Source organism: Falco cherrug, chromosome 18 (assembly GCF_023634085.1).
Source record: "Falco cherrug isolate bFalChe1 chromosome 18, bFalChe1.pri, whole genome shotgun sequence".
Lineage (NCBI taxonomy): Eukaryota > Metazoa > Chordata > Aves > Falconiformes > Falconidae > Falco > Falco cherrug.
Genome location: NC_073714.1, coordinates 5308290 through 5333091, shown reverse-complemented (window position 1 = coordinate 5333091; position 24802 = coordinate 5308290). Strand labels below are relative to the sequence as shown.

General features: G+C 44.7%; 1 protein-coding gene across 1 annotated transcript in view; it reads right to left on the bottom strand.

The window, feature by feature from the left end:
- LRRTM4 (leucine rich repeat transmembrane neuronal 4) overlaps positions 1 to 22127 on the bottom strand; it is a 223811-nt gene extending 201684 nt beyond the window's left edge. The window contains 6 exon segments of the mRNA XM_027806093.2: positions 17757 to 17927; positions 17929 to 18177; positions 18180 to 18428; positions 18430 to 18486; positions 18488 to 19308; positions 21429 to 22127. Coding sequence (XP_027661894.2) covers positions 17757 to 17927; positions 17929 to 18177; positions 18180 to 18428; positions 18430 to 18486; positions 18488 to 19308; positions 21429 to 21432 — 1551 coding nt within the window. The 5' untranslated portion in view covers positions 21433 to 22127.
- Positions 22128 to 24802: the final 2675 nt, after the last annotated feature.

Sequence of the window (24802 nt, the reverse complement as noted above, 5' to 3'; positions counted from 1 at the left end):
TGAAAGAAAATATTCATGTGCTAATTTAGCTTCACACCCTTGATAATAAGCACACAAGAAAACTTAAATATCACCATTATTATGCTCCTAAGAATCAAGGTTTAGAGGCTGGAGAAGCAGGCAAGAAACCCCGTGATACCGGCCCAGGTGGCCAGCAGCATCCTGGCTGCGTCAGCAATAGCGTGGCCAGCAGGACCAGGGCAGTGACCGTCCCCCAGTACCTGGCACTGGTGTGGCCGCCCCTCGAACCCTGGGTTCAGGTTTGGGCTCCGCACCAAGACACGGAGGTGCTGGAGCGCGGCCAGAGCCGGGCAGCGGCGCTGGGGCAGGGGCTGGAGCACCAGCCTGATGGGGGGCGGCTGGGGGGGGTCAGCCTGGGGAAAAGGGGGCTCAGGGGGGACCTTCTCGCTCCCTACAGCTCCCTGAAAGGGGGGTGGAGGCAGGGGGGGGGGCGGTCTCTGCTCCCAGGTTACGAGTGGAAGGATGAGGAAGCGGCCCCAGGTTGTGCCAGGGGAGGTTCAGGCTGGATGTCGGGAACAATTCCTACCCCACAGGGTTGTCCGGCACCGGGACGGGCTGCCCAGGGACGTGGTGGAGTCACCACCCTGGAGGTGTCCGAAAGCCGTGTCGATGTGGCGCCTGGGGACGTGGGTTAGTGGGGGCCGTGGCAGCGCTGGGCTGACGGTGGGACTCGATGGTCTTAAAGGTCCTTCCCAACCTCAACGATTCCATGATTTCAGTTCTTAAATGGAACACACTTCAAAACTGGTCTCCAGGCCCCTTACTCCCTGTTCCTCAGCTCTCCACAACAGGGATAAACCATTAGTGCAGGTTACATTAAAAGCTTTTTGAAAATACCACCAAAATTCTTTCGCATCACAACGTTCCACAAGAGCATTACTTTTGGAAATAAAAATTAGTAACAGGATGAAAATAATTTTGAAAAGCAATGCTGGATGTTCCGAACATACAAAAGCTGGCCCATGTATTTGCTGCATCTGCATTTACACTCCCACAAATACCTGTACACAAACCTGTAAGCTTTGCACATTGACGGGGTAACGTGCGGGACCTTCCCACAAAACAGGCAGGTTTGTAAGACGTTTGCCAAAAAGCTCGAAGTACAAACCCCAGACATATACAACCAGGCCATTATACGTAAGTCATTTTCACCGGTGACAAAAACTTGCACTTAAGCCTTGAAGTACTATCACAAGGTATTACAAAATGTATGTGAAATAGTTTATGAAATGTGTATTCTTTTACTACTACAGTCAAGCGGAACCATTAAGAAGCTTCTACAGAATCTTGCTGCTGAAAATTTTGTAGGTAGAACTATACATAGAAATGAAAAAAAATTTCTACTTGAACAGTCAAGAGCCTAATTTACTACATACTTACTAACTGGCCCACAACACTACTCAAAGCTATGAATGTCGCTGGAAGTCTCTCCAGCTCTCTCCATTAACTGCCCACTTACAATCTTCCCTATGTCTTCAGTTTCTGTATGGCTGTTGTCATGGTCAATACCCTGACCTGGAGACCCTGTAGCCAGTGTGACACTGTGGTCAGCATGGTCACCTTCTCCAAGGCCAAATTTAACCTCTTTACGTCTTTTCCTTATGTGCCTTTCTCACATGTAACCGTTTGTGCTGTATCCCAACACTGCCAGAGTCCCTGGACAATATTCCTGCTTGAATTAGGAGGTCATATAGCTGTGCCTGTGACCCAGTGGCAGTCTACTCACTGCTTCCTACAGACTCGTAGAAATTCCAGTGAACGTCTCTCTGTTTTTTTAACTCTTGCTCATCCCATCTCTGAAGGAAGCTCTACTGTGCCCATCACCCGAATATTTGATCGCTGGATCAATACCTGAAGGCCAGAGCAAGTATTGTCTTGATCATGAAGTCACTAGGATCATCTTCATTCTTAAGAAGATACTTTATGTGCAAAATCATAAACCTCAATGCCACACTTGTCACTTTGACAAACTGCTTGCCTTAAAGAATTGTCTTTATTACTTTCCTGATCTTGAATTAGACGTCCAGAGCAGCCATATATATAAGGCACGCATCAGCTTTCTCATCTGCTGCTTTTCTTTAAGACGTGCACATACACACCAGTGTGTATATATAGTGTAAAACATCTCCCGCTGTTAACAACCTGCTTAACCACAGCGTTGAGATTTATCAGTGATGCTTTCAAACCTTGGGTCTGCGCCTTTACTAATCCCGACACCAGAGGACCTCTGCTCACTCAAGAAAGGTGCTTTAACACAGAAAGGGGCATTATTTGACCGAGCCTGCTTTTAACATCCGTCTTCCCTTCCCTTTCCAGCTGTTGGCTTGCTGCGGAGCGGGTGCCAGGGCTGTGGTCGCGGGGCTGTGCGGCGACACGGAGCACGGCTCAGCAGAGGGGACAGAACTTGCACCCAGAGGCACAGGCTGCGGGCAGAACCGCTGGCCCAACACATGCCCTGCTCAGGAAAGGTGGGAGAAGAAAAATATGCCGGTGTATCAATAAAAACAAGAGCATTTCAAAAAACCAACAAGAATTAAAAAAAAATAGGGGGGAGGGGGAATGTTGGCAGGCTGCAGGGAGGGTGTGAAGAGAAATCCAAGTAATCCAATTCAGTAACAGGAAAGTAAAGCACCTCAAATAATAACCTTGTTGCTAACAGTAAAAGTAATGCCTTTAAACATAAAGAAAATAATGCAACTCCAGGTCATAAATGAAGCCACTGCTCTTTTATACAGACACACACATATATATACGGGAATGAACGAGAGAAAAGCCTCTTTATTTCCTTTGAGCTGAACTCCGTTGTCCTGCTAGTTTTAACGAATATTTAATCCTGGCTTAAGACAGTGAACATGAAACAGTTAAACCATTCAAAGGCATTCTTTTATTTTTTTCTTTGAAATAGCAGGTAAGGTTAAAACTGTTCTGTGAATCCCGCTGCTGAAGGAAGGGAGTTAACACTTGCTAGGAATGAAAAGAAATCATTTCCATTTTTCCACTGGCATGTTTTCAAAGGGAATAATATTTTTTTCCCTTCAGGTCCTGGTATTTCTGCTTAGTGATGATCTAACACGCTGTTGTATCTAAACTAAAAGATAGATTGGAAACCCTTTCAGGTAAGGGTTTATTTTACAGTAACTGCCTGTGTCTATAGGATACCTCACAAAGCAGGACCTTAACCATGAACAGGAATTCTAACTACTGCTGTAATGAAAAGAGGTAGAAAGAAGTCAGCATATTTTACTCCTATCTTTAGCAGCCCTGTCTAAAATTGTCACTGATTTTTTTTTTTTTTAAGTGAAAAAGGCATTTTCTATTCAGAAAGCATCCATAGGAAACATCTCTAAAGTTTTATCATGAATGGATAAGTACTTTAAAAAAAAAGAAAGAAAAAGAAAATTCTTGGGTTAGGGATAAGGCTGGCTGGTTGGGTTTTCTTCCTGAAAAATACCTTCAATTTCACTAGTTCAAGTTTTAATGAGGATATCAAAACACCAATAAATTTCTGGAAAACGAATGTTCACAAAAACTGCCTTTTTGCTGTCCTGCAATCATCTTCTCCCACCTCTGCTGTCCAGGGTATGACCTACAATTAAACTCATGATAAAAATTTAAGAAAATAAAACTTGAAATGCGAGCCGCAATTTTTATACAGACCTGCCAGCACCTAGGAAGAGAACATAAGCCTTATTCATCTCATTTTAGAGATGGCGAAAGAGAAGCATGAAGGACCTGAATTTGTACGCCCAAAATTCATCGTCAACCCCGTGGCAGAGGCTGAACAAAATCCAGGATGTGCAAATTCACCTCTTCCCTTGCAACGCTCTGGTAGTGAAGGAGGGCCTGGGAAACCTTACGCTCAGTATTTAACTGCTGGCCTCTGCTCCATCCCTATCCCTCGACCTCCTGCAGCGCACGCTACGGCTACGCCCCCTTCCACCCATCTCGCTCCCACTTCAGCCCTTCGCCTGCATCCTGCTGGCCCCCGACCCAATGACTTGATCATCATTTACGCGGGTCAGGAGATTTGCCCCGTGGGGATCTCTTGTAGTTGTAGGCTTCCCAGGAAACAAGCTAGGTGCTCCGAAGCTGCGCCTAAACGAGTGGGCGATCTCTAGGCAAGGTACCTAGCGCAGCGGTGCTACCCAACGCCTACCGGCTCGCGAAGGAAGGCCAACGACTGTATCACTGTCATCTGCTTTCAGAAGATGGCAACTGGTACTTTCCCCTCAATGTGCCAGTTTTTTAAATAAGACATGATGATCAAACTGTGCCAGAGAGACTGTAGGAGTTGCAAGCAAGAAAAAAATAACTGCCTAAAAATTAAGCCACTACGTATAATATATCCACTCAGATGCACACGATCCCAAGGATGTATATGCAAACATCTGATACGTCACACACATCCTTTATCTCTCACTTTTCAGAACCATAGGAATGGTTAATGCATGAAGTAACAGGAAATCCTAGGAAGATTATAGCACCTGTAAACAATAAAACAGGTTAAAAGACACCTAAGTCAGCTGAGTGCTAAACCTGACTTCCCAAACCAATCCAGAAAGCCAGCACCGAGAAGCAGCACACAATCCTTAAGGTGTAATTTAAGCAATGCTGAAAGCCAAGTAGAAGGTGGAAAGATACGTGCTTTAAGGAGAGAACAGCAGGAGGGATTGAGAGGGGGAGAAAGATCTGGGCACAGAAGCAGCTGAGAAATACTACAAGGTGGTTTCAAATGGAGCTTGATCCTGCGCGGCACGTCAGTCGTTCTTGACTGCTGAAGTAACCGAGAGCTGAGCTAGCCCCAGTGTTTTGCAAGTTACCACACTCTGACATCAACTTCCAATCCATCTTCAGCAGTTTATCATGCCAAATTAATGGGAGAAATAAAACCGGTACAAGTCCTGGACTAATCAATGCTTTTTCATTAATTACCTATAGCCGGAACATTTGTTAATTCTACAGAACAAGACAGACTTGGTATCTTTGACAAATGCCTTCATTTTTTTCCTCAGCTCAATTACCAAAATCCTGTATTTACAGGAGCTCTTGAATATACTTATTCTAGAATAATACCCATCCTTGAAGAGCCCGTTTTCTTATGGGTACGTAGCTAATTGCACAAGTCAGTAGCAATCATGTCCCAGCGCAACAGTTTATTACATCAAAACAATAAAATTCCATGTAGTTGGGGCCAACAAACCACCACATTCGGGGAGTAGGGGGTGAAAGCGCCTTTTTTTCAGTCTGTTTTAAAGCAAGCAAGCTAAAAAGGTCCTTTAGAGTGGGGCAGCAGATATGGAACAACTTGTTAAATGACACTGAATAATAAAGGAAACACAACTCTCAGAATTCACACCAATCTTAAAATGTAGTGACATAATATTGAGCTTTGTTTACAAACAGTGACTTCTGCATACACCCGTCTTTTGGTGATTTCCAAGTTAATGCGAACTTACAGCACGCTGCTCTAGCCGTGTGCTTTAAAAAGCATTTTGCAGTATGATAACCCACTGGTATTTTTAACGCCACTACCTGGAGACGGTTATCACTGTTCTCCACTGAAATAAACGTGGAGCTCGGCACAGACTTCAGTCTCTGCTTTTCCCCTCTAGGTCTGGGCACGCAGGAACAGCCGTTCCCGCAGGACAGCCCTGTGCGCAGCTCCAACACCGAGCAAAGCAGGAGCAGGAGCTGGAGATCAGCAGGTGCAGACCTAGTGGAAAATGGGGTGACAGGAACAGGAGGAGGACGGATGTGCTGAAAATTCCTTACTTCAGCAGTTTGGATAAATACGTATTTTCCTACGATGATTCAATTAAAACGTAATCCTCTTGAAAGCCAGGAGTGGGGCTATTTCAGTCTGCAAGTCTCCACACGATTTTCTGTGGTTTTGTTTCTAAGCGCTCCTCACCGAGCTGGAGAACGCGCACAGAGATCCTCAGCCGTGTATCAAATATCAGATACATTGTCCTCTCCGATTAGCTTAATGTCATTGTGGAGAAAGGAATTATTTTAACAGCTGGACAAGTTATTTTTCACTGTAGAAGGTTATTAACCTTTGGAACAAATTATCAGAGAAGCGGTGTTTCCTCCGTGAGTCCTCCAGCGCCTCGCCGGAGGCGCTTTTTAGTCAAAATAAACTATTGGTTTTATGAAGAGCGTAACTTTGTGCAGTTGTGTGGCCCTGGATATACAAGAAGGCGAAGCAGATGGCTAACGGCCTCTTCTCCACTTCAAATTTTATATGCATATGAGGATAAAATATCCCCCCTCCAATCTTACTAGACACAAGAGGTAGTGAAATACGCAGCGTTATGCCTACCTTTTACTTACAACCTAGGTGGAAAACTCACTGAAGCGACGTTAATTCTAGTCCCTCATCTGTTACTGGAAAGCAAAGTCTAGACCTTGTTCTCAAAAGCTAACGTAATAAATGTTTGGGAGCTAATCATAAATAGAAATAGGTTAATCAATTCCTCAGATTGTCAAAGCTTCATGCACACTGGGACTCTTAATATATTCAACAAAGAAAAGGCAGCAAATACCCATAGATTTTGTTTTCAAATAAAAATTTCTAACAATTCAAAATTGCCAGTGGGTTGCTTCCTCCTTTGATTCGTACAATTTTTGTTCCAACTGCAGAAATGCACAAACTGCCTTCATTTCCCCATTTCACTTTGCATGTGACATTGATGTGGCTTTTTAAGACAGAAGCCTAACATACGATTTAAAGACTCTGGTTTAAAAAAAAAAAAAAAAAAAAAGATAATGCTGGGGGAAGAAATGGCTCAGAAATTTACATTAAAATCATGCCATTTCACTGCGCTGCAGAAAACTACTGGGACAAGGGAGCACCTGAGTAGCTGTAAGTCAGTCTCTGTTGCATCTGAATATAGTATAGACATTTTAAAAGAACTAAATAGGCATGTGCTAATGCCACACCAAGACAAAGCAGACCACTTCAGCCTGCCTTTTATGCTAGGAACAAAACACTCTCAGTAGGAGTCCCTTAAGGCTCCCGACAATACTTTTTTCTTTCATGCTAAAGCAGTAGCTAAAGCCCCAACCCTATTCTGTTAGCCACCATGTAGGAAAAGAGCGAAAGGCAATCCTCCCCAGCTGACCCTCGGTGTAAGTAGATGGGAGGGCAAAGACTACAAGACAGGAGACATTTTCAAAGATTTAAGGATTGGTTTCAATGCCCAAATTCTAATGAAAGTCAATGTGACCTTGCTTTCCTTTTTTTTTCTTTTGAAGTATGACAGTTAGTAATGAAATGATCTCTCCCAGCTCACGCCATAAATGAACAGCAGAGTTTAGAATGATTCCTAAACCTTGTGGCCTCCTGCCGTAGTGGACTGGTGGATCACCTTGCTTTCCAGGTTCACAAGGAGGAAGGACAGCCTCCAGCCTTGGAAAGAAAGGCTGAGTTTCCCATGTAGGAGCTCTCTCCTATACGTTCTTGAATCTCATCTAACTCTGGATTAAGCCAGTCAGCAGGACACATCTCTACACTCAAGAGCTCCAGTTAAGTGGTACGGTGTCTTTGTACAACTGGAAGAGCGCGGAGGATCCAGAGAAGCAGATTAAGATCTAGCGTTAGGTTCTCCCAGAAATTAGAGCAGTAAACAGTATGCAGACCTACATTAAAGGGGAGCAATGCATAACTGCCTTATGGGATTATACGTACTGCAAGCCTGAGGATGTTCCCACTGACATCATTTCTACCTGGTTCTCATGCACGTGGGACGGAGCTGCTCTGAAGCTAGGGGAGATTAGAAGTCGAGGAGAGCGCTTTGTACAAATTCTTGGTCAGCTTCGTTACTTGTAGGGTTTTTTTTTCCTTCTTGGTACGAAGAATGAAAAGAACTGTAATCAGAGTTTTTTTCCAAGCAATGTGTAGGTTTATTAAGTCCTTCCGCAGGTACAGCACAGCAATTACACCCCTTCCCAGGGGAAGGCCCACCACGTGGGAGCAAGAGAGGAAAACGATGTTAAGACGACTGAAGCTTCTATTTCCACACTCTTTTCCATAAGACACGGAAATAAAGTTATTACTAAAATGTATTAGGATTTGTTCTGTGTGTTCCAATACACTTGTTTGCATGTGTGTATACACACAGACACGGAACATCTGCCCTGACCTTCAGTACTCCTTAATACACATTCTGTTAAATTAAACGGATAATGATGACCCAGAAAAATAATTTCTCTCATCTTCAACATAATGTGAGAAGTGCATGGTAATTAACTAGCCTTTAAGAATGACACTGTCGATTATTTCAGGACAATCAAATAATAGCAGAGGGATAGTCTGAATGGGAAGGACTGTGTCAGATGTACAGTTTAAACAATAGCTGTTTTGCCTGTCATTCATCCCAAATTACTGCAGGAGGGGGGAAAGAGAAACTATTTATAACCTGCCAGTCTCAAGAAACCACAATTAAGATGATTTAATTAACACATGGAGAGGCTTCAGGCAATCACATTGTTCTAAATTTAAGAAGTAGCACATTTCAGGCCCAAGATGATTTAGAACATTAACAAATGCTAGTTGAACCAGGGCAAGAATTTGATGGCCTTGTTGGTTCCTTTTAAAGCATCCATCACGGCACAAAGATAATCCAAATGGATGTGTTAGTGAAAGATGAGAGCAGTGAAGAATCATCTGGGGTTTCAGAGGCCATCACACAGAAGAAGCTGATTTTTAATGAGAACTGAGTTTGAAAATGAATGAAAACACACAAGTCAAGTCCATTCATCAAAGACACTCCATGCATCGGGAAGTCTGGGAAAAAAATTGAGTTTGGGTGTACGAGAGTGCAAGACACTAAGAGTAAGACTGACCTTCCCACGGAGAACTTGCAGCTCGCTCAGTGCCAAGCAGGTCTGTCCTTGGCCTGATGCCCAGGAATGAGTTTCAACCTGTGCACACTGCAGTCACAGAACATGGCTTGGCCTTTTCACTCCACAAGACTGAGTTGGAGTCATCCAATAAACAGAAGAAGATTGTCAAAGGTTTCTTAAAACCTGGATTGCAGTAGTCACTGGTCAGCTCATCACCTGCCAGTAAATTGCTCTTCACGTCTCCATTTCCCTTTTCTATGTTTACATTACCTGCTGTGTCCTTTTCTCCCAGGCACCCAACGATTCCTTCAATACTTTCATATGGTGATTAAATTTGGGAGTTATCAGCTGCTACCCAAACACACTCACAGTAATAACACTCCCGTTACACCCAGCTTACCTTTCTTGGCTTTCTATCGCCTGCTTCTGAACTGGATTAAAATGCAAGTAACATCCAGGAAAAGCCTACATCTTCCATACACACAAAAAAAACTTGGCCAGAGTTTACAAAGAAAAAAAAAATTACCATGAACCTTCTGCTTTAAAACTGGTTCTTTCATTGCTTGTCAAAAACTGGAGATTGAGACTGCTTTTCCTACAGTGTATATTTACGCCCCTATGCAGCTGGGAGCAGTGCGCGCACCCCCAGCGCTGAATGTATCACAACATCTTCGTATACGACGTAATTACTAAGCCGTGCCTGTTGCGACGAAGGCCATGCCACGTTCCCACAACACATTTCATACAAAGTGACTTAAAAACCATCTGCTGCTTCTCCTGAGGTAAAGCTTTTGCAGTGCAGTTGAAGTGTTCAGACAGAAAATACTAAGTACTTTTATATGACAAAAGAACTTACAAAATTTGGTACCAAAGTCAAGACTGAGGTCGGTCTTCCCCATTTAGGACTTCACATAACCAAAACACACACTTCTACAAGCACAAAACATCAGCAATCCACCTTTGATCATAAACAAACCGATCAGGCTACTCTTCCCTGTAGGCTAAGATCAGAAATATTATTTTTCTTTTTATTGTTGTGTATTTCAGAGGAAAGTGAATAACATGGTGATGGTGAGAGACAAGGGGGGGGAAAAAAAAAAAGAACCTTCATAGCAAAGAGCTGTTGCATAAGATTGTGATCTACATGATGCAGGAAGAAAGAATTAGGATAATGTTACTTATCTGACGAATTTTGGGAACTACAGGTAAGAAGTACTATGCAAAAAAGTCCTTGCCTTTTTGTCACATACAGGAGAGAAAACAAAGAAGGGAAGTTCAAGCATCCTCGCAAAGTCCCGGCATTTTCTGTAGGAAGTTGCCCAGGGCCAGAGACACAGCCTTGGACCACAGAGCTTTCAGGAAAGACTCTCTGGCTTGCTGGCGTCCATGAACTTCTCCCATTCTAGCCAAGTATCTTTAAATATATCTAAAGAACCCCCAAAAATACATCTATACTTGAACTAAGAAACAGAGGTAGAGATTTTGCTGCAGCTAAAATATACCCCAGATGGTGAGAGATTATAGATGATCAGCATTTTCTGCCCTTTCTTGCAGGTAGAACAATTCCCATTCGAGTGCCCATGGCAACTGATGACTAATAGGTCTAAGAGGAAGAGCTTTCGATTTCCTTGCGACTTAAAAAGGCAAAGAGAAAACAAATGCACTGGGCCAAGCAGCCAATATGCCCATAACGTCACGCCATCCCTTCGCCTCATACTCTGGCTGCTAACAAAGCTGGGATTTTGCAGCTGGGTACAGAGATGGCAGCTCCGCGGAAATACCTCGGAATTGATCCAGTCATCTTGTGGAGATGGAAAGATCTACAAGCAATCTAAGCTTATTTGGCTGCAAAACAGGCAGATGTGATCAAAGCTGATTAGTGTCAAAAATGTTTACTGCTGCAGCCCATCTGCGGCCAGCCCTAAAATACCTAAATCGAAACGACCAAATACCAGGATATTAGTGGCACTATAAACACAAATCGCACAGGCACGTTTCTAACATGGAGAGCACGGGAGAGGACTGCACACCTCTTCTGTATGCCCAGCAGCTCGTGCCAGCGACGCAGCGATGTCCTGGAGGTGACGGGAGGACCAGCCCATCCCAATGGAAGTAACCCACCTGCCCAGTCGGGATCCAACCTGCAGTCCCAACAGCTGGGAAACCTGCGGGCTCTTCTCCCGGGGCAGACTGCCTGCCACAGGAGGGTGTGTCTGGGAGCATCGCTCTCAAGAAGCAGAGTAAAGCAGCACGTGCACAGCGCTGGACAGTGCCAGGACCCAGCCAGCTGTGCGCTGTAACGGTGTCTGGGTTGTTGGGGTGACAGCCTTCACGTCAACAGTCAGGTCAACTCTATTATTCTGGAGGAGAGTTTGAGGAACTTTTCCAGCAGCGGGATACTTACTAATAAGACTGCTTGCCCCTTTTAGTGTGCTTTTTGAGGGCGCTTTTTTTTTTTTTTTTTTTTTTTTTTTGGGGGGGGGGGGTGTTAAAGAAAAAAAAAACCAAATGAATCCACAGATCTCTTTGACGCTACCCTTCTCCCTCCTTGCATGAACTACCATAATGCACTAAAATAGATCCTTTTCTCCTCCCTAAAATACTGGCAGCAGACATCATAGAATGGTCTGGGCTAGGAGGGACCTTAAAGCCCACCCAGTGCCACCCCCCGCCACGGGCAGGGACCCCTCCCACCAGCCCAGGGTGCCCCCAGCCCCGTCCAGCCGGGCCCTGGGCACTGCCAGGGATGGGGCACCCACAGCTGCTCTGGGCAGCCCGGGCCAGCCCCTCGCCGCCCTCACAGCACAGAATTTCTCCTAAAATCTCACCTAAGCCTGCCCTGTTCCAGTTAAAAGCCGTTCCCCCCCGTCCTGTCCCCCCACGCCCTTGCACACAGCCCCCCTCCAGCTTTCTTGCAGCCCCTTCAGGTGCTGGGGGGCTGCTCTAAGGTCCCCCCGGAGCCTCCTCTTCTCCAGGCTGCACCACCCCAGCTCTCCCAGCCTGCCTGCACCGCAGAGGTGTCCAGCCCCCTGAGCATCCTCGTGGCCTCCTCTGGACATCACAGAGTTTGAGCAAAAGCAGAAGAAGGGGTGAGAGAAAGGAAAAGAGATGGAGAGGGCAAACCACATCTGTCACAATTCCAGCGATGCAGGAATCCTTCAGAGGGCCTGAGCAACAAGTATAATAGGAACACAAGTATTGTCTCTTGTGCAAAGGTTTTATAATGCAGCGTCCTCTCCCCTTGAGTAGTCCTCACTGTGCATAACTCAAACCATGGAGTTTCTAGAAAGAGGCAAAATTAGGGGAAGTAGAAAAAGAGGTGATGAGAAGGCAGGGAGGATGATAGTCAATCAGTTACCCGCCCGGCTGGACATCGTGTTTGAGACTATGAATCCTCAGGGCAATTTCAGAGTTCTGTTAATTAACTGTCAGCCTCTGGATGAGACCTAGTGGAGCAAATGTGATGCCCGAGATGTGGTTAGGGAAGTTCCCAAGCCTAAGGGGACAGAAATCTGGGAGACATGGGCTCAGCTTCTTCCTTTGCCACTGATTATCTGCATTGTCTCAGAGCAGATCACTGTCAAGGTCTCAGCAGCACCTGTATCGCAAGGTCAAATTTCAGACAAGCTGTCTCACCCAGGCACCCGAATAAGGACTGAGTAAGATGTTCAGAAGTGTTCAGCATCCTTCTGCAGCTTCCTTTGCAAATTTACAACCAGTGTCTCATTTGCTGCTGATGCACAGCTGGCTGAGTTCTTCCGGAAATACGGCCAGTCATTTTGGTGATATCTTTGGGAAATCTCACACTTTACAAGTGCTGAGCCCAGGAAAATTTGCCCCTGTGCATTTACTGCTACATCACTAGCACTTGTACGGCACAACTTTCTGTCTATTGACATTCTACTTGCAATAACAAGTACGCAATGCTAACTAAGGCTCTGAATGTTAACAAACACAATTTTCTACCTTTGGTCCTAATCCTGAAGACGTTTCTGAAATTTACCTTCTCCTCAAACCTCTCACTGGCCCCGTGCCTAAAAGATTTCACCTCTGAGCCACTTCTGACATATTTCTTCCAGATATACTGCACTGAGGAAAAGCGCCATCAGCTTAGCCTTTGCTTACTCTCCCAGTACAAACACAGAGCTTATGACAGAGTTTCATTAGATTGATTCACCCTTCAGTTTACAACTCAAGCAAGAATTTAGGGTCGATCTATAATCACAGAGAGGTGGAGAGAGGCAGGGTGAGAAAGAGCCATAGCACAGAAGGATGAAAAGAAAGCTGAATTAACAATGTCCATCCCACCATGTGACAAAACAGTCATTGGAAAGAACCACACCACTCTGGCCCTAAAATGAGGACAGTAGGCTACCTAATTACCAATTGCTGCTTCCCATACTCCTCACCCACCATCTCCCATATTCTTCTCTTTGTAATGCACCACATATGGGGAATCACCTTCCTCCTGCATTCCTCCAAGCTCTGATGAGCTTACACCTCTGCCATGAAGTCCTTGCCCAGTATTCCTTGTAAAAATGTAATGCTGATGACCAAAGGAAATACGATCACTGCTCCCACCAGGAAAAGAAAATTTCTGCCAGTCATTGAACGATTTCTCTCAAGAGCTGGCAGCACCACATAAGCTCATGCTTAGCCCCTGGCAGCCCTTCTGAAGTTGGGTTACAGAGCCACAAAAACCCTCGCAGAACTGGAACCTCTAAATTAAACACTATCAAGATGGAGAGTATTCTTTTTTTTCCTTTTTGCATCTTGTTCAAAACAACACAGCAATGGTATTTATTAAATAAATGAACAGCAGCATGACAACACTCCCCTTTAAATTGGGCTCAAAAGGAGGGGGCCAACAGTAGCTCACCAAGCCTGCATATGTTGCGTTCCTTTATCAATCTATTTCTTCCCACTGGCAAGAGGGGAGGAAGCAGAACTCAAAGTGAACGTAATTTTGTGTGACTGATTTAGCATGTACGAATACAAGTGACAACTGCCCTGGTTTTCACTCCAATGGAAACCACGGGAGCCTCAACAGCAGAGATGTAGTTGCACGTGAACAGGTGGGCTTGTTGGTAAACGCTGGGGTACGGTTAGAAATTGAGAAGCGAAAGTGTAAAAAGGAACCTCACAGGGTCTGTGTCGATCGTCTCTCAAAGGGCTTCACATCTGCTGTGCTCAGTTAACACAGAAAAGATGTTCACTTGTTTGGTTGGTTGTTGTTTGTTTTGTAACTGCCAGCCTGAGAAATGGGAGATGAATAACCTTCCACTAGAAAGAAGGTGTGTGATACGTATGAAAAGGCATACTATTATAGCTTGGTTTAATGAAAATTACTTTTTATGGCTCCCAGATCTTCAGCAAATGTACAAATAAATATGAAAAGCGAGAGGGGAGTAAGATGCACATGCACAAAGCAAAGCAAATACCAAAATGAGAGATAGCAGCAGTCTGCTAACTGGATAGTGAGAGCCAAAATCATAAGCATCCAGTTTATTTTAGAAACGCATGCCAATAGACTAAATAGAAATACCATAGGCCAGGGTGTCAGTGATTATAATCCCCACTGATGCCAAGAGAGTTGCTCCCATTTACAGCAAGCCTGACTTTGGCTCTCTCTCTGTAGTACAAGAAATAATTCATAAAGCATGGGCTCGAAAAAAGCAGCCGTACAAACCGTACCTGCAACTCCCCTGCTTGCAGCGCGAGGACCCAGCGCAGGGCAGCTCTCGCACGCCTGTGTTGCGGTGCTACAGGTTTAGAAATCTCCCTGAATTTAAAACAGTAACAAACACCACCCCTGCTCACGTGTGTAGCAGCTGGGGGCAAAAAAAAAAAGCACCTGCAGCAAATACCTAAGCATGTTATTTTCAAGGCCAGTTCCGCCATGGAAAACAAGTGGTTTATGGATGAGATGAGCTGGATACTTCTAAAAACCAAAACGATCACTGTGCACGCAATAGGCGATGCGCACACGACCTTGGGCCACACTCAGAAACCATCCGTTATCACCCAGCTACCTGCGACAGAGGATGCTCAGGCATCCTTTCCCAGGTCAAAACGGAATGAAACCATTCTTTCCTTCCTGAACGACACACGATTTTTCGGACCCGTTAGCTGCTTACAGGCGTGGCACATAGGTGGACACAGCGAAAGCAGGACAATTGCTTGAATAATTGTACTAAAAGAAGTGAAACTGGTAAACTTGATGCATTGTGAAAGCCTGCCTGCCTTCGTTTTGATAACCAGAGGCTCTTCTCCCCTCTAAGTGGTCCTCTTTGGGGAGGAGCTTCAGCGCCAGTGGGAATGAGCAAGTCAGAGGCAACAGCAGGATGGGCCTGAACTCTGTCTCAGCTTGTACAAAAATCATAGTTTTCCCCAGAAGTGTGTACATCTGGGTGAATTAGCAAATAATGAGATGTTCCATTTTCTTCCCCGCTCCCCCCCCAGCCCCTCCCCCCCCCCCCCCCCCACCCCCCGCCCCACCCCCCCCCCAAATATAAAACCTTTCCCCTGCCGAGACACTACGAGGTATTTTTTTCTTACCATTTTTAAGTACGGTACAGTGCATATCTATCCTTTTACAAGTGGAACCTTGTAGCTATGGAGACGAAGAACGTTAAATCCAAGCTGAAGATAGTATTTCAGCGGGGGCTTATGGTTGCTACATGTGCCTTCAATGGTCTGCTGTTCTCTGTCTCCTGAAGTCTTCTGTGCTAATAGCCGCTGCACGCCAAGTCCCCATGCAAACAAACACAGAGCATCCTACCTCCTACCAGCTGCAGCCCAGGACGACACTGTCGTGGTCAGTACAGTCTCACTGATTTACACCACAACCGAGAAATCCCACAGACAACATGATAAACAGCTTGAGTCCGGCGAAGTGGGCGCATCAGCTTAACCTGGACAGAGCAGTGGAATAAAATTGCTCTGGGACTGCAACAGCACCTGGAAACCAGGCGAGCTGGGGTCCCCTTGTGTTTAATGCTGTGCGTGACAGTCCACACCCATGTGAAGACACTGCCACGTTGACCTTCTGTTACTAGACCTTACAGGACTCTTCAACTTTTTATTTATCTGCCATAACCCAAATGATCTGAAACTCAGTCTCCCAAACAGCAGCACATACTCCCCCATCTTCTGTGCACTAGGATCCTGATCCAAATTCCATTACAGATTATGGTTTCATTACACGGACTTTCAGTTATGGCATGCAGATTCAGCTGTCTCCCATATCATCTTGGTGTAAATTAAACAGCATTTTATTCAAGCTAACGAAACTTTCAGCGGTGTTACACTTGAGCATGAAGAGGAGACAGCCTTTCAGGTCAAATTAATGCTCCTTGTGACAGCCAGTGAAAATTCAAAATACCTTTGTTAGCATCACTTACTTTAAACTTATCCTGCTAACAGGAAAAAAAACCCCAAACCTAACCTTCATCCACGTGATATGGGTAGAAATGACAAGGCTATGACAGGTTGTTTTCTTTTTTTAAGACAACCCTGCTCCAGAAAAAGCAACCCCAAAACATACACTACTTTTTTTTTTTTTTTTTTTGCTTTTTCTTAGCTCTGTGGTCTGAAATCAGCTAGGGATATTTCAGGTGCCAGATATGAAAGATCTTCAAGATGCCCCATTGTCAGAAAGTGAAAACATCCACTTTCAAAAAATCAGGATCCCCGAACTGCAGCCGGCACAACACTGCTCATCCTCACACGCCTTTCGTACCACCTGGCTGCCAAAGGCATTGCTCAAAATCTACCGTGGGCCAACCCAGCCTGCATACACGGATACAAATACGTTTCAATGGGCACATTAAGCACTTTTAGGTAGGATGTCCACAACCGAGGAAGCAAAATCAACCACGGTCCCCTAATACCACATCGTGCAGGATTAAGTAACGAGTACTGAAATGTAATTGCGCAAATCCTCCTTACCAGCTATAAATAAGCCAGGGCATTCACAAGGAAAAACGTTTCTTACATACACATTGAGTCATTGACAATACAGCAATGAAAAAATACGGTATTTTCTTGCCAAAGCTGAACAACAGACAAAAGAAGCACTGTCATAGCTTTTCCTATTCCTATTTCCCATGTTGCTGAGTCAAAATCGTAACGCGGCTTAAGCGTGCGGAACTACGAACTCCAGTAGAGTTGTCTCTCAAGCTAAGCCTTCGCTGATCACTGAAATGAAATTAAAGAAACCCAAGAATCCCTCTCTCCCAACCCAGATAGCTGCCAACGTACTGTTGGCCCGGGGCCTTGACAAGGCTCAAGGGGAGAAGAGCGAGCGAGGCGGCTGTACGGGCCGGGGGCTCCCGGAGAACAAGCGCCTGACCCACAGCTCGTGCTGCACTCCCGTCCCCCCCGGTGTACTCCCGAATCAGACAGAAAATGCAAAAAAACTTTGGTGTTGTTTTTACACAGGCCATAAGCCCCTCAAGATTTGACGTCGGGTTGGGGGTAAAGCAGCTTCCATATTTATTCTTAAAACAGAAAAGTCTCTTTAGCTCCTCTGTTCCTACCCATGCATTAAAAACCGGATTCTCTTGTAGCCACTGCTAATAACACAGGTGCAGCACCTAGAGGACAATGACACTCTAGATGCCTTTATCACAGTTGTTTACTTCAACCAAACCCATTTTTTTTATAAGTCTGAATTATTCAAAGTAATCACCGCCACTTCCCTGACCGTTGTTATTTAATGAGATAACCTTTCATACCGAAGCAAACCCAAAAGCAAAAAAAAAAAAAAAAATTTAAAAAAAAAATCTCATTAATTTTTCTAGTGTTTAGAGACACCTCAAGAGCTTCAAACATTTACCTCTCCTTCCCAGCAGCTGAAATGGTTTTAGGAGGATCATGGTTCATACCTCACATTCCCTGGAGCCAGAGATGGTATACGTGCAGGGCCCAGATCCATTAACCGATACATCCATGGTCTCAGAGTTTGTTGGCTTGTAGTCCACGTAATACTCCTGTAAAGGGGAGTTCATTTGCCTTTCAGACTCTCGGGCCTTTTTCCTGCGCCTCTTCATGAGCGTGGTGCTGCTGGAGCTGTTTCATGCTGGCTGGGTAGCGCTTCCACGACACGTAGATAACCAACAAAATCATGGCCACGGAAAGAAAGAGGGCCACGCTCCCAGCGATAATTTTGTGAAAGGAAACGTGCTCGTACTCGGGTTCCACTCCAGGCGTTGGGAGGTCTGCGGAAGGGCTTGGCATAACAGAAGTTGGCTGATTGCTTTCAAGTTTGGAAACGGTGGGCTTAGGAATGAAGACGGGTCTCTGGGGGGGTTTTGGGGTGCCTGGTATGATCTTTCAGTAACCACCACCTGGATTTCAGCACAGATATTATATGTCTCCACGGCATCGCTCACTTTCTCACCCTGGATGTGTTTAGGGCCTGCACATATCATAGTGCTTTCTTTATTTCCCTTGAAATTCTTAAGCCAAGTAAACAGAGGGCAAATGCTTCGAGTACATTCCCACATATTTCCGGACAGAGTGATGGAGATGAGCGAGATCCACGTATTGATGGTCTCCCTGAGAGATGTTGGTGAGTTTGTTGGAATCCAGGTTCAGCTTTTGCAGGTTGGGGAGGGCACTGGAAGGTTCCAGGCTCTACCCCTGTAATGTCATTTCCTGATAAATCCAAGTTGTGCAAGGAACTCCAAGTCCACGTTAAACCTTGGCTAATAGACCGGATCCTATTCCACTGCAAATAAATCGAGCGGAGGTTGAAGAGGCGTGGAAAGTGGGCAAAATTGATCTTAGAAAACTGGTTGTGCTCCAAGTGGAGCTCTGTCAACTTCAAAAGGCCAGCGAAAGCGTTACGGGATAAGCTCCGCAGGCGGTTGTAGCCCAAATCCAGGAAGTCAAGGTTTCGGCAGTCTTGGAAAACTCGGATCGGCACGGTTTTCAGCGAGTTAGACCGCAAATGCAAGATCAAGAGTTTACGAAGGCCCTTGAACTGCTCAGACTGCAGCACCTGCAACTTGTTGTAAGAGAGGTCCAGATTGCGGAGGTTGGGGACTGGGTGAAACGTTTTGTTGTGCAGATGGGTAATTTTGTTGGAGCTCAGAATTAATTCCTTCAGCCTGCGGATCCCCTGAAACGCATCCTCATCCACGGAGCTGATGTAATTATGGTCAAGATAAAGCCATATGAGCTGATTCAGGCCCGCAAACTGATTTGATTTAAGCTTCTGAATGCTGTTGTACCGTAACGATAAGCCTTGAGACCCTCCAGAAATATTCTGAGGGATGTCTCTGAATGCATGGGATTCGCAGTACACAATCTTGCCATCGCATCTGCAGTTCTTGGGGCAAGCTCGCTGAGCCCCCGCAAGCATAACAAACAGCACCATAGGAAGTAGCACTAACAACACACTCATGCCTCTCAGCTGCTTAATTAAATGGAAACCTACAATATTAAAAAGAAAACAAATGTGCATTGTAAAGCTATTAAAACAAATTGCCAACAGATTACTACCGTCAATGGGGTTTCTAATAAAGCCTTAGCGAAGCAGTGGATTTTGGAGACAACCTGTTTGCCTCCTGTCTCACGCTTTCTGTTGTGTAAATTCCTGTCCTTTGAGTTCCTGGCTTGCCATCTCTCCTAGCCACACCATCACCAGTACTACTCTTGTTATTCAATTACTTTTGTGTGATTTATGATCCCTCAGGAGGACCAAGAGCCTGTTCCCTATTCGCTTTTCTCCTGTACATCATCTCTCAGTGTAGCTGGTATATCCTTATCGCTAGATGCTGAGGTTTTAACAATAAACATATTTGTCAAGTCACTGTGCTGAATGCTCCATAGTGCTGGGAAGGAAATGAGCCCAAGCCTCTGGTATTTATGTGCTGCTAAACGTGTTCCTTAATAAAAGCAATTGCAAGTCCAATTCCTCCAAATATTACTGCAAAAAGTGAGAAATCTACTTATGATGAAGTTTGATCCATCTTTAAAACTTGCATTTATTGTAAAATTAGGCACTGAGTAAAGGCTTTACTTTTTGCACCAACTGATTTGCTTTTAAGAGCAGGTTTAGATAGGCTTACTCATTGTTTTTATGTACCTGAAATACAGAAAAAGATGCACAGAAACAAACTTCAACCATATGGAGAAGTATACCGTGTGATGCTAGTATGGGACCCCAATGCCAAGATAATGGTGGAAGACATATTTTTTTTTCAAATGAATCACGGTCTTAACACATATTCATTTAAAGTTATCTACATGTAGCTGTGAATACCTAAGCATTTATTATTTTGTATATACGTTGTATACCCTATGAAAATATGCACACAAATACTTCAACACATAAACACTGCCTTGGCAGCAGCAAAATGCAGAAAGTTTAAAGGGGTACATTTCTATTTCAACTCCCCCTCTCTCTTCCACAGGTCTACTGATTTTAAGGTGTTGCATTTGAGATGTCAAATTTATCATATAGTAGCAATGCTGTTACGTGAGGACAGGCACATTTTCCACATTCTTTGAATAATTATGAAAGGGGGCGGAGGGCTTGTCAGAAAACCCAACATACATACGCACACTTTCCTTAGCCTGTAATAATTTTAGGACCGGTGCCTCTGTCCAGAGTTGCAATCTTGCTACGAATTAAAATGCATTCTTCCAACAGGAAATATTTTAAGGGATGGTATCTCCTTAATATGTAATTACTTTAAGATTTAGAACACACACAAAACCAACCCTGTGCTGCAGTTATTTAACCCAATTTTAAACCAAGGGTCAATCTGCAAAATAATTCCTAATCTAAAATGCTCCTGACTAGGTGCCTCTGCCTTGCACTTTAACGGTTAGATTTTTAATTTAAATCCTCATCTTGTGCTACTGCCTATGTGCCAGCAGCAGCCGGCTAGAAATATGTTCTGGCTGTTACAGACTTGGGGGCTGGGGGGAAGGAAGGAGGGAAATAAACCTGTCACACTTGAAAAAAATAAGACTGGCAAATGACTGCTGGAAATCTAGCAGCAACATCAGTGGTATCTTTTCGAAGACCAAAGAAGCCTTTTCAAAACCACCTATACAAGAAAATCCCCCCCCCTTCCCTTTGCTTCCCACATACTGCAAAGTGTTAACAGTCCTTTCTGACAGCCTGAACAATACCGCTACAGGCTCAACAAATATGAATTATCAACCCAGAAGAAATTTTGTGTGAGCGTGCCTCACGCATACATGTACTTATCTATACGTGTGCAGGTGTGTGGGTGGGTTGTACAGCCAGCAAACGTACTCTCTACAGTCCTTAACTCAGTGCATGCATTTACAGATTAATTACATACAAAACCACTGCAGGAGGAAAGGTGTGTATGTGCTGGGGGGGGGCTGGGGGGGGGGGGGGGGGAAATACATGCTCTAAAAATACAATAGCAAGTACAGTGAGTCACCTGGCAAAGGAATGCACTGCTGCTGTTTAGGCTGTTTCCCCCTCCTGAACAGCTAATAATCCAACTGAAAAATATACCATACAGCTGCAGCTGTGCTAACAGACAAACAAGAAAAGTAAGTTCACTTACCCATCCTTTTGTCATCAACAAACGTCCTCCTTCTCCTTTCTCCAGCTGTTTTCTTCTCTCTCTTCCCTTTTTTGCTTTCCCTTTGCCTCTCTCTCTCTTTTTAAAACTGGTCTCTTTTCTTTAAACCATCAGAATCTTCATGTCACGGCACGGTTGCCACTCACATCACCGCCATCCAGTGTGCATGCCAGTAACCCACACAAAGTTCCCTAGAGAGGACAAGCAAGAATTTTGGGGATGAGGAAGGGAAAGGATAGGGAAGGGGTTGGGGGTGGGGAAGACAGGACGGAGGATGGGGGGGAGTGTGGGGGGGGGGGGGGTAGGGAGGGACTCTAAGCTCTGAGAGCCATTGTGTAAGTCATCAGAGAACCATCAGCATTAAGTGGCAATCTGCAAGTAAAAGCTAGAGCAGACAATGAAGGTAACCCAACTTCTCTGGGAGAAATAAAAAAATCTTTCCCGGTACCTAGCATCTCTCATTCTGCTGCCTTTTGCCATTCCCAGGCACAGCAATCCATCCTCCAGCTCCCCAGCTCCTGAAGCAGGCAGGCCTCCTGCGCTGTGCAAGACCCCCAGTTTAAAAGCTACGCAGGATAGGTTTCTCCATTTAGCTGGTCAGGTTTAAAGTGTTTTGTAGCTGTGCTGAGAGGCAGCTCTTGTCTAATTCAGAAGGCTTTCCAGAGAGTGATGATGCTTCGGAGCTTGTTGGTGCTAATGTTCTAGTTTGTGATACACTGAGTGCCCTCCACTGGAGAAAACAGATCACACATTAAAGGCATGAACAAGTGATCCTGTCATTGCTATGCAGACTTTCTTCCTTCAGAAAAGAAAATTAAAGACACAGTATTGCCTTGCCCACCATCATCCTTTCCCGGACCCTTTTGCCTTCCCCAGGTTATTAAATGTGTATATTGTGGATTTTCTGGCAGGCAATGTAAAACACTAAAAAACCCACCTCCTCCCTGGGTATCGGGCAACCTGATCTTTTTCTAATCCACCTGACCCGTATATTTTTCTCGGGCGAATTCTCAACTGTTTTTTCTTTTCCTGTCTTCACAGGGTGAGAACAGGAAAAGGAATGTTTGCAGATTAAAAGTGAAAGTCGTGTTCAAGGTTTGAGGGAGGCAGGAACCCTTCAAAGCCATCATCCACACAAAAGGCATTTAATTGCATCAAATCCAAACGTCAACATACTGAAAACAGCTTGGGTTTTCTTTTTTTTTTTTTTTTTTTTTTTTTTTAATCTAAGTGCCTTTCAGTCAGAAAAATACTGAGTTTGATGAAATGCAGAACCGAAGCTGCAGAATTTGTGCCGCCTTTTTTCTTCCAAACTCCTCTCCTCCCCCCTGCTCTCCCCCCTCCAAAAGCGGTGACTGCTCTGGGTTTCAGCAGCCTTCAGGCACAGCCCTGGTGCTGCGATGACCGGGGGTATGACACCCCCCCCCAGTGTTTCACCTCCTGCTATTTGTCTGGCTAGCTTCCTAGGGCTTGAATTAATTCTCACCCGCTCCAACAGAAAGCTGCCGAAGGGAAGCGGAGGCAGCGGGTCTGGTTAGCCCTATTAACCAGCAGCAGCAGGGTACGAGCCTCGGTGGAGCCGCACACAGACACACGCATGTACCAGTTCTGGTTTCAAAGCAAACTCCGCTCTCTCAGAGGGCAGCACTGCGCTGCTCCCGCACATTTGGAACCCGGGTTCCCAAGGCTCTCCCATCCCTGGCCTCTGCCCCTGTGCTACACCGACATCAGGTATTGGGAAAACACACCCCCGCCCAGATCTTCAGCTTAGATGCCAAAACGGTAGAACTACTTTTTCTAAAGTCTGTCATGAGCTAACCGTTATGTGTTACTTATTTTTTACATTATTTTTCAAGTATTTCCCATTATGACTAAAGCGCACCTTGCTCAGCATTTTACAGTCCATCTCTCCTGAGGTTTCTGTGTACTACTATTCCTAATTCCACTCGATAAGAAAAAAGAAAATTGCATGAAACTCAAGGTCAGATTCTCAGTTCTTTCATATTAGTTCCTTATTCCTGGCTCGGACAAAAAGACCGTTGCTTGCCCCTGCAATCCATTCCAAATAAAGTCACCCCTGCCTGGCCCCAGTGCCTGGGTCTGCAGGATTTTCCTCAGGGCAAAAAGGTTGGGGCACAGATTGGGCAAAGTATTTCAATTCCAGTTAAAAAAAAAAAATAAAAATCTGCAAAACAATTGCAGAAGCCAACTTTTCATCCACCATATCTGCACCCAGCCTGCCACACCCCAAAGCTTCTAAATAACAAGCCTGGTTTTGTGTGTCCTGTTAAGAGAATCTGTTGCTATCTATAGATCAGAGACTGATTTCCCTAAGAAAAATACCATTAACTAATCACTACTTTTATTCTGAATTGGCCAATTTACATGGTACGCTGATTTTGCAACGCACACCTCCCTCAAACAAGATTCAGAACTTAATTATCATAATGATGCTGAAAGTCCTTTTTTCCATATCTCTATTAACCACATCTGCATTCCAGTCAGTATCACTTTAGCTAGCATTCATATTTATTCATGATATAATTTCCTAATAAAGGTAAAAGCTAAAGTGTGCAGTTATTACACCTTGTACTGATAATTCTCCAGGAAGAGTCCATTTGAAACTCTGCCAAGTGTGAGTGTGAACTGAGGAGAGTGATGGCAACAGAAAGCATTCTGATTTTCAGGGGATGCCTTTTCCTGGATCCTTTGATCCTACAAGAGCTGAAGCAGCACTGCCGTAAGCTGTCCTACCGCCCTATACTTACTGAAACACCAAGTCCCCACGTTCCTACAAAAAGTTTTAAATAACTTTGTTTTCATAAAAATCCCACAACACTAAAGGAAAATTTCACCAATGCCCAACCAGAAAACTTCAGTACCTGAGCTGAAACCAAGCGAGCTTTCCCTCAACAGCATAAAGGCCACCCTCCCTTTTTTTTTTTTTTTCCCCTTTACACTTTTTTTTTTCCCCCTTTACATTTTCTGATAAAATATAAAACAAAACCATTTGAACATTTGCCAAAGAGGAAGAAATGGGAAAGTTTTAATCAGTCTAAATAAGTGGCTCTAAAAGGTAAAAAACCTCACAGACGAGAGGAGCATGAAAGTGCCGGTTTGTGGTTTTGTTCCATTTCTTTGGAGTGGCGAGAGGTACAAGATCTCTGCGCACAGCTCAGGGAAACCTGAAATGTTCTGAGTGCTCAGTTGATCCTCATCCAACTGGCAAAGTTTCCTGCCACCTGATCAAGAGTTACCTAGATAAATTATCCGTACTAGTACGTTCGTGTGCCACGGGATCTACTGTTTCTCTTCCAGGACCATGGCTCTGTACATGTCTAATTAAGTTTTAGATC